The sequence below is a fragment of the Miscanthus floridulus genome, chromosome 10 (genome assembly GCF_019320115.1).
Source record: "Miscanthus floridulus cultivar M001 chromosome 10, ASM1932011v1, whole genome shotgun sequence".
Lineage (NCBI taxonomy): Eukaryota > Viridiplantae > Streptophyta > Magnoliopsida > Poales > Poaceae > Miscanthus > Miscanthus floridulus.
The window spans coordinates 101,017,646-101,028,381 of record NC_089589.1 but is presented as its reverse complement, the minus strand read 5'-3'; the positions used below and the strand labels follow the sequence as shown (position 1 = coordinate 101,028,381).

Here is a 10,736-nt window from a genome sequence, read left to right as displayed (position 1 = left end):
GTTGAGTCATTATCGTTTTTCCCTCTTTTTGGTTTGGTAGACATATCATTGACATAGAACACCTGATTCACATCCTTGGCAAGGACGAATGGTTCATCTTTGTACCCAATATTACTAAGGTCTACTGTTGTCATTCCATACTCGTTGTCTACTGTTACCCCGCCTCCGGTCACCTTGACCCATTGGCACTTGAACAATGGGATCTTCAAAGTAGGTGCATATTCTAGTTCCCATATTTCATCTATGCGTCCATAATATGTCTGCTTATTCCCATTCGGGTCTGTGGCATCTATGCGGACACCACTATTTTGGTTGGTACTCCTTTTATCTTGGGCTACTGTGTAGAATATGTTCCCATTTATCTCGTACCCTTTGTATGTGACGATATGCCATGATGGTTGCATAGCCAATAAATACAGTTGCTCATGGATGCTCTCATCACCTTGACATTTTTTTCGCAACCAACCGCCGAAAGTTTCCATGTGCTTACGCGTAATCCAAGCTTCAGTCTTCCCTAGAAACTCGGATCGTAAGAGATCCTTGTGTGTCTCAATATACGGATCTACCAAAGAGGTGTTCTGTAGAACTGTGTAGTGCGCTTTATTGAAATAATCATCATCCGTACCAATATATGTTTTCCTCCCTAGTGTCCCCTTTCCGCTTAGTCTCCCCTCATGTCTCGATTCAGGAACACCAATCGAGTCAAGGTCGGGAATAAAGTCAACACAGAACTCAATGACCTCTTCTGTTCCATAGCCCTTGGCGATGCTTCCTTCTGGGCGAGCACGGTTGTGAACATATTTCTTCAGGACTCCCATGAATCTCTCTAAGGGGAACATGTTGTGTAGGAACACAGGACCGAGAATGAAAATCTCCTTGACTAGGTGAACTAGGAGGTGTGTCATGATATCAAAGAAGGAAGGAGGGAACACCAACTCAAAGCTGACGAGACATTGAACCACATCATTCTGTAGTTTAGCTAGATCAGTTGGATCAATTGCCTTCTGAGAAATTGCATTGAGGAATGCACATAGCTTCACGGTGGCTAGACGTACATTTGGAGGTAGAATTCCTCTTAATGCAACTGGAAGTAATTGCGTCATGAGAACGTGACAGTCATGGGACTTTAAGTTACAGAATTTCTTCTCTGGCACATTTATAATACCCTTTATATTCGAGGAGAATCCAGATGGTACCTTGATGTTGTTTAAGCATTCAAACATGATTTCCTTCTCCTCTTTGCTTAGAGTGTAGCTAGCAGGACGTAAGTAATGGCGTCCATCATCTGTCTTCTCTGGATGCAGGTTGTCTCTTTCTCTCAAACAACACAGGTCCTGTCGTGCTTCAAATGTGTCCTTAGGCTTTCCATACACACCCATGAAGCCTAGCAGGTTCACACAAAGATTCTTCATCAGGTGCATCACGTCGATCGAGCTGCGGACCTCTAGGACTTGCCAATAGGGTAGGTCCCAAAATATAGACTTCTTCTTCCACATGGGTGCGTGACCGTTAGCGTCGTTCGGAATAGGTTGGCTTCCATGTCCTTTTCCAAAGACGACTTTCACATCATTGACCATATCGAGTACATCCTCACCGGTTCGGTTGCGAGGCTTGGTCAGGTGGTCTGCCTTCCCTTTAAAATGCTTGCCTTTCTTTCTTACGGGGTGATTTGCAGGAAGAAATCGACGATGGCCAAGGTACACGACCTTTCGACATTTTTTCAAGAATACACCTCTAATATCACCGAAGTAGTGTGTGCATGCATTATATCCCTTGTTTGACTATCCTGAAAAGATTACTTAGAGTAGGCCAATCATTGATTGTTACGAACAACAATGCTCGCAGATCAAAGTGTTCATGTTTGTACTCATCCCACACACTTACACCTTTATTCCACAAAATGAGAAGTTCATCAATAAGTGGTCTCAGGTACACATCGATGTCATTGCCAGGTTGCTTCGGGCCTTGGATGAGCACAGGCATCATAATGAACTTCCGCTTCATGCATAACCAAGGAGGAATGTTGTAGATACTTAGAGTAACAGGCCAAGTGCAATGACTACTGTTCTGCTCTCCAAAATGATTGATACCATCTGTACTTAAAGCAAACCTTAAGTTTCTTGCGTCATTTGCAAACTCCGGGAATTCTCTGTCGATTGCTCTCCACTAGGACCCATCAGCAGGGTGTCTCAACATATTGTCTACCTTACGGTCTTCTTTGTGCCATCGCAACAATTTTGCATGTTCTTTGTTTCTGAACAAACGTTTCAAGCATGGTATTATAGGAGCATACCACATAACCTTGGCAGGGATTTTCTTCCGCGGACGTTCGCCCTCAACATCACCAGGGTCATCTCGCCTGATCTTATACCGCGATGCATGGCATACCGGGCATGCATCCAATTTCTCGTACTCTTTGCCACGGTACAGGATGCAGTCATTAGGACATGCATGTATCTTCTCGATTTCTAGCCCCATAGGATAGACAACTTGTTTTGCTTTGTAGGTAGTGGCGGGCAGTTCATTGTCCTTCGGAAGCATCTTCTTTTGGATTTTTAGTAACTCTCCAAATCCCTTGTCAGATGCACCATTCTTTGCCTTCCATTGCAGCAATTCTAGTGTGGTTCCTAACTTTTTCTGCCCTGCATCACAAGTTGGGTACAACAATTTCTTGTGATCTTCTAGCATCCGCTCGAACTTGATCTTCTCCTTTTCACTTTCACATTCTCTTTGTGCGTCACGAATGACCTGAGAAAGATCATCAGCCAGCTCATCTTCTACGGCTACCTCTTCTTCAGCTTCTCCCATTGCAGTATCATTGAAGCACGCACCATCGGGAATAATATCATTGTCGTCCCATTGTTCTTCTTCACCTTCTTCCATTACAACACCGGTTTCTCCGTGCTTCGTCCAACAAATATAGTTTGGCATGAAACCCGACTTGAACAAGTGTGAATGAAGAGTCCTTGAGCAAGGATATTCTACCGTATTCTTACATATGGCACATGGGCAGCACATGAAACCGTCGCGTTTGTTTGCCTCAGCCGCACGTAACAAAGAATGCACGCCGTCAATGAACTCTTGGGAGCGGCGATCAGCATTATACATCCAATGCCGGCTCATCTGCATTACATGACATAAATACCATATTAAAACCTAGATCATAATTAATTATTTATACAACATGCGTGCCACCACAAAAGATACAAATTTATGAAAGCATCGCTACAATATAGACAATCCCAACTACCACTAAAAGAACTAAAGCTAAAATACATTTCAGGAGCACAAGGATTTCGCGACCAATCTCAACTAAAATAGACAGATCCCCCGATTGTGCAACATCTTTGGGCTTCTTCGGCTGGATCACTGCCTCATAGCCGTCCGTATCTGCCTGTTGTGCAAGATATTTTTGCACGAGTTCAACATACTCTTCCTCCCAGTAGAAGCCTGAACATCGTCCACTGCCATCCCACTGAAATTAAAACAAAAAATTAGAACTTTAATCACAACCATCATGAAAATAGGTATAAACTAACCATAATCATTAAATACGATAAAATAACTCACTATTGCGATCCGGACACTTGTAGAAGATACGATCCTTGTTGGGACCCTCCTTCTTCACTCGGTACTCCATCACAATCTTCGTCTCATCACGACACTTGCCGCATGGAATGAGAGGGAGGCCCGGCCTAAGTCGCTTTGGAAACCCATGAGAGGCCGAGGACCCGGAAGCAGTTGCCATCTACTCTCTATACTCATTTTTTAATACACTATAAATTTCTCCTTTTATAAACAAATAAAATTAAGAAACTATAAAATTATCTATATCTCTATACTCATTTTTTAATACATTATAGCTCAAAAACATGTTTTAATAAATAACCATCCGTACTAGTTGACCTTGCTTACGTGATCATCTCGGCGAGCATTTCTCCACCGGACGGCACCGTACTTGGTCAAGGAAGAGCTCCGATTCTACGAGGAAGGGAACACGGTCTTCCACGACCATTGCCGCTCTCCCTCGTAGAATCAAAGCTCCTCCTTGATGTCCGTTACCGCTCGGCAGAGAACATGCTCACCGAGCTGAACACGGTCCGCAAGTTCAACTAGTACAGATTTTCTATAATTTTCTAACTATTTTCTAAGTTTATATTTATATATACTACGTTTGGGTATGGTGATTGACAGACTACTGCGACGATATCAGGACATGTGAATAAATAACCATCCGTACTAGTTGAACTTGCTTACGTGATCATCTCGGCGAGCATTTCTCCACCGGACGGCACCGTACTTGGTCAAGGAAGAACTCCGATTCTACGAGGAAGGGAACACGGTCTTCCACGACCGTTGCCGCTCTCCCTCGTAGAATCAAAGCTCCTCCTTGACGTCCGTTACCGCTCGGCAGAGAACATGCTCGCCGAGATGAACACGGTCCGCAAGTTCAACTAGTACTGATTTTCTATAATTTTCTAACTATTTTCTAAGTTTATATTTATATATATACTACGTTTGGGTACGGTGATTGACAGACTACTGCGACGATATCGGGACATGTGAATAAATAATCATCCGTACTAGTTGAACTTGCTTACATGATCATCTCGGCGAGCATTTCTCCACCGGACGGCACCTGTACTTGGCCACGGAAGAGCTCCGATTCTACGAGGAAGGGAACACGGTCTTCCACGACCGTTGCCGCTCTCCCTCGTAGAATCAAAGCTCCTCCTTGACGTCCGTTACCGCTCGGCAGAGAACATGCTCGCCGAGATGAACACGGTCCGCAAGTTCAACTAGTACGGATTTGCTATAATTTTCTAACTATTTTCTAAGTTTATATTTATATATACTTTAACCTTCTTTCATGTAAATATGCAAGCTTGAAGTGATTTTGAGCTCAAATTGCTTACAAATGAAAAAAACCACAATAAAGAACCATATATATAGTGAACAAAATGACATAAGACAATGGTGAAAAATGAGAGTATGAGATTGGTAACCTTTACAACTGAAGAATCGACGGAGGAATCGAAGAAATCGACGGAGGAATCGAAGAATGGATGGAGGAACAATGGAGGGAGGGAGGAAGCAAGAACACTAGTGCAGTGAGCTTCAAAATGTGCTGAGCTCGGGCTCGGGGAGGAAGAAGGAGACGGCCGATATATAAAGGGGGACATTTAGTCCCGGTTGGTGGCTCCAACCGGGACTAAAGGTAACTTTCCAACCCCGGGCGCAGCCACGGCCCGGGAGTAGACCTTTACTCCCGGTTGGAGCCACCAACCGGGAGTAAAAGTATACCTTTAGTCCCGTTTGGTGGCTCCAACCGGGACTAAAGGTCTCTACCACCTCTGTCTGGCGCAGTAGCCGTTGGGCAGGGACCTTTAGTCCCAGTTGGAGCCACCAACCGGGACTAAAGGTATCTCTAGTCCCGGGCGCAAGAAATTCCGGGACTAGAGCCTATTTTGGTCAAGGATCAAAGGTCTGTTCTCTACTAGTGTTTGGATCCTAGCACATTTGCAGTGTCGCCAGTTCGTTTCATCTTTAGTAGAACATATGCTCATACTTTTGAAGCAAAAGACAACACACTAATTCAAGCATTGATGTACTTAATGATATTCTCAGTTAAACAATTGGAGGTGTTCCCTACATGGACTATGTCATGTCACATAACAATTAGTATTAGTGGGTGCGCTCCACTTGTTTTCGTAGCAATGACACTTTTGTATGTAATGACTTCATCTCTACATATTAAGTATGTATATATAGTTTTCTAATATGATATATTTGTTATTAAATCTTGTGAGATATGTGTGATGGCAGTGAAGATATATATGATGCATTAATAGTATCAAATGTAAAATATTAGACAATAACCTATATTTAAGTGTAATAATAAAGTATATTAAAAATAGAAAAATGAAGGTCACTGTCCAAATTGACTTACTCGGCAGTGACCCTCGTGCCGTCACGGCCGGGTAAAATGTTAGACCCGGCAGTGAGCCTAATACTACCACTACCGGGTTTAGCCTTGAACTAAAATTACTAGGTGGGTGAGCCAACAGTGATAGGCGAGCCCTACTAGCTATCGCTGCCTATTGTTCACTCCTGGATTCAATTCCGACAGTGCTGAGAGGTTTAGACCCTACAGTGATCTGCAGACACGTACTAGTGAATAGGAGTAATAGTTGGCGAGACGTTTTATATATTGAGTTACGAATCTGGGCCACTATAACTTGGTCCCATATAGGAGAAGTATATATATTGATGACTACAATTTGTCAGATATAAAGATAGAGATATGTAGAGAGATAGGTGCAGATACAGGTATAGATACTGATATTGATATATAATCATACACAGACAGCCAACATATTCGCAAGATTGGTCGTGCTTGTTTATTGGAATCTAATAATAAGAAAAGATATTAACTAATCATGTTTGCGACGTTATTACGTTTATGTAGACTATGTCTTGTGAACTCTTTAACTCTAAGTATTGAGAACAGAGGAGAAAAATCTATATACATACAACCAAAGACGACGATATTATAGATATATATAGCCTCATGTTTGTGCCACAGCTAGAAGTGTTCATCGATCGATCAAGTCTTTACATCGATAACTACATCAGTTCGTGTCTTTTCCGGGTTTCTGAAGCGGGCAAGTCGTGCTAGGTTGCCAACTGATTCTGTTATTTTGTTGATCTGCATAACCAAGTCTGATAGAAGGGATGCTATAACGGCTGTATGCATCACTTGCAATTGAACGGCATCTTCCAATAACTCGCTTCTGCAGGCACTTGCAGCTTTCATGGCATCAGACAAGTCACTCTCGTCTGTTATCGATGGCGTAGTCATCGACTGAAGTGCTGATGCAAGTTCTCTGAGAGTTCTAGCAGAGTGGTTGCTCATTTGACCACATAATGTCTGAACCTTCAAGCATAACTCTGGTTTGGCTTCAGGATACTATTGTATATCAAGAAAAGGTTGTTGATCAATAAACATTAATCTCTGATCATGAAATTGGTGCATTAATTAGCAAACTACCTGATATCTTCTGACGATGACAACATAGGAAGCAATAGCCTCCATTGAAGAGGCACATTGGCGACAAAGAGTACCTAGTTTCTTGTATTGACTCCATGGGTGCCGGAAGCGGAATCGGCCATGAGGAGGCTCCCACTGGGCTAAGGTGCACTGCAATGTTTGTAATAATACAAGTATTGGTTAATATGTTTTGATTGGCATAAATAGTGTGCATATATAATATCTGAAGTCACATGTACACGAGATTAGTACCAAAGAGTCCTCTTTGTCCTTGGAACTCAGGACGCTCTTGTACGCGCGTAGGAAGTCTTTGCCCTCCAGATTCTCACTCCCAGAATTCTCTCCAAAGCATTCGGATTCCAGTCCTGCATACATTAAAAATTAATCTGCGCCGTTGTCTGAAAAGAAATACCTGCACAAATTTTACCGATGTTTTCTAAATTTTTAAAAGAGAAATTTTACTCAAATCAATACGACCACCAGCATTGTGGCAGAACAAGCATGCATGTCTCTCGTGTCGTGTCGTACTCGTCGTACCTTGAAGGAAGTCGGCGAGCTTGTGGATGTTGCCGGCGGCGAGCCTGTGTAGGTCCTCCCCGGCCCAGACCGGGAAGACGAGGACGGTGGTGCCGAGGCAGATGGCAACGCCGACGAAGATGGTGGAGATGCGCTGGAGCGCGAGCGGCCTGAGCTCCTCGACGCGGTAGCTGGACACGGCCACCAGGCTGAAGCTCAGGATGAAGATGCTCACGCCGTAGTCGAACCTTGCCTTCACCTCCGGGATGAACCGCGAGAACGTCGCGGCCGACGCTGCACGCATAACCTCCGGGATGAACCGTGAGAATAATGTCGCGGCCATGATAAAGAAATTAATGGATCGGAGACGGAGTATGTATGTATGCCCTTACCTACAAAGAAGACGAAGACGGCGAGTATTATGGACTCCGCCTTCTCGCTACGGGCGGCGACGAGGCTGGCTACCTCGTGAGCTCCGACGGCGAGGGAGCTGGCCACCAGTGTTGCCAGTGCTCTGTTCAGGCCTTTGCTCAGCGTGGCACCTATGTATATATATATATAGGTTAGTAGGCCTGGCAAACGATAGATCGATTCGACAGTACGTGCATGTGCATGTAACAAATATGTAAATACCAACGGTGAACTCCATGACGATCACGACGGTGAGCACGGCCCACATGGCGGAGCCGCCGCCGAGGCCGTCGAAGAGGGGCGTGAGGTAGTAGACGACGGACACCAGCGTGAGCGCCAGCCCCACCTTGAGCGAGTGCGCCACCCGCCTGGGGTCCTCCCTCGCGATCCGGGCCACCTTGTCGCTGCAGAAGCAGAACCCGGCGGCGGCCGAGATCCACACCCGCTCCGGCGCCGAGCGCAGCCACCTCCGGCGGCAGCAGCGCGCCCTGCAGGAGACGCCGCCTCCGCCGTTGCTGCCCTCGGCACTGCTGCTGCTGCTTTCCGTCGTCGGAGCCGGAGCTTGAGCTTCCATGCCGGCCAGCTCTGATCACGAAGCTGCTGCGCCAATGCAAAGTATGCTGGTTGCTTCGTTTGGATCGGAGCTCTAACGCCATGAGCACACATCGTGCCTTAAATAGCTAGCTAGACACCAGATGTCCAGATATAGCGAAAGATCGATGCCTGGTCCCTGGTGATGGTGAAGTGGCGATGTACCTGCCCTAGATGGCGCCCGGCCCGGCCGTTCTCAACTCTGTCACACAAACACACGCAGTGTGTGTGTGACCTTTGTCCCCTTCGATATGTTCCCCAGTGCGTTCCACATGGGGACTCCACAAGCATACAGGAGATTCGTACGGCCGGCCGGCAAAATGCAATGCAACGCCGCAGTGATGAATGGTGGAGCTGCTGACATGTTAGCGAAAGCGTTCCATTTTTCCAAGCCTTCCCCGGATCCGCCCTCCCCGGCATGACCAACACATATCGCACCGCCAGGATACTGATCCATCAGGTTATTATTATTGTAGTTTGGATATAGTACTGACATATATATATATATATATATAAAATAATAATAATAATAATATATATATATATATATATAATAATAATAATAATAATAATAATAATAATAATAACCCTTTTTATTCTTTTTAGCACTCTGTTCGTTGTGTGCAGCGAGCCAACCTCAACTGAGGCGGGCATCCCGTCGTACGTGCTCGATTTGATCCATTATTTTGAACCTGTTAATTAACTGTATTCTGCGCAGAGCATGGCTCTCCCTGCTTTGGGGTCAACAGGTTTAGCAACTTTTAGAAGAGAAGCGTGTACGTGGCAGCAGCTCACGTGAGGCACTAGACCGGCGCCACTGCACCCACAACCTTCAGATACATATATATCCTCCCTTAGGGCCTGTTTGGATTTTTTTTTTCTTTTTGTCTATAATACAATGTTTGGCTGTCCAAAGTTAAGGACTAAAACTTAGACCACTTTAGCTCACTTATATGGTCTACGGTTTGTATGAGATTGGCTAAATTTTAGACATCACTTTAGACCTCCTGTTTGGAGCCTCGAGAGCTAAAGTTGTCTAAAGTTTTTAGTAGGATGTCTCCAACGGTGCCAGTTCAAGGAATCTATGTCACCACTTTGCTTACATGGAAGAGAAAGAAGATAGAAGAGAGAAGAGACTATTTCTTACCTCCACACCAATCTCGCTCAGAATATTTAGATACATAAATATGTATACTTTAGTGTTACTAAAAAAAAATGTTTGAGGCTCATTTGTAACGCAGAAATTTTATAGGATTCGACTTATTTTTTACAAGAAAAGTGTAGGAACAGGAAAAAAATCCCGCGTTCCAAAGCGAGCCTCAGATGAAATCATATACTACCAGCATCCACCACGACAGCATCTCATGCTGGTTCCTGCTGGTCAGTCGGCGACGCGTAGCAATCATCGGTAACAGCAATGAGAAGAGCAGTAGCTAGGCCTGGGCGTTCGGGTTACCCGATTTTTTCGGATCGGGTAATTCGGGTATTTCAAAATATAGGTAATGAAAATTGCTACCCGATATTCACCCCGAAAAAACACTACCCGATTATTTGGGTTCGGGTATACCCGATATACCCAAATTCACAGAAAAGAGCAAACTGCACAAAACTTTTATAGCAATTTTATACATAATTTCAGCAGCGATTTGTATAAAATTTCAACAGCCTCGTGTAGTTTGGGTAGTTCGGGTACCAGGAGATATTACCCAAATTACCCAAACTTATTTTGGGTAATCAGAATTGCTATCCGAATTTAGGATCGGGTACCTCAGGTTCGGGTAATTCGGGTATGGGTAATGGGTATCGGGTATTTTGCTCAGGCATAGTAGTAGCAACTAGGAAGGTGGGCGTACGTGGCGCGACCGGTTTGTGCCCTGTTCGCTTGGCTGATCAGTCATGGCTGAAAGTACTGTTGGCTGATTTGTTGTGAGAGAAAAATACTGTTCGTTGAGTGAAAAAGTACGGTTTATAAGCGAAACGAAGAGGGCGTTGATCATTGCGGCAACGGGTGGCGCACACGCACGCGTATGGCCAGGTTTTGTCGCTGGACGCGCACCCAGACCCAGCATGTGGTGGAGGACTGAAATAATATATACTCCTGTATATATAATAATCTAAATAATCTAATCATACCTATAATCATGGGGAAGGAAATTTTGTTTACTGT

The 10,736-nt window shown here is 44.6% G+C and overlaps 1 protein-coding gene across 1 annotated transcript; it reads right to left on the bottom strand.

Annotated features, from left to right (window-relative positions):
- Nucleotides 1–6,390: 6,390 nt before the first annotated feature.
- LOC136485194 (aluminum-activated malate transporter 1-like) lies at nt 6,391–8,604 on the bottom strand. Its single transcript, XM_066482122.1, has 6 exons — nt 8,201–8,604; nt 7,960–8,109; nt 7,589–7,861; nt 7,304–7,416; nt 7,052–7,201; nt 6,391–6,970 (listed from the first exon to the last, which is right to left on the bottom strand). Exons 1-6 carry the CDS (start codon nt 8,550–8,552, stop codon nt 6,608–6,610), a joined length of 1,401 nt encoding a protein of 466 aa, XP_066338219.1. The 5' UTR covers nt 8,553–8,604; the 3' UTR covers nt 6,391–6,607.
- Nucleotides 8,605–10,736: the final 2,132 nt, after the last annotated feature.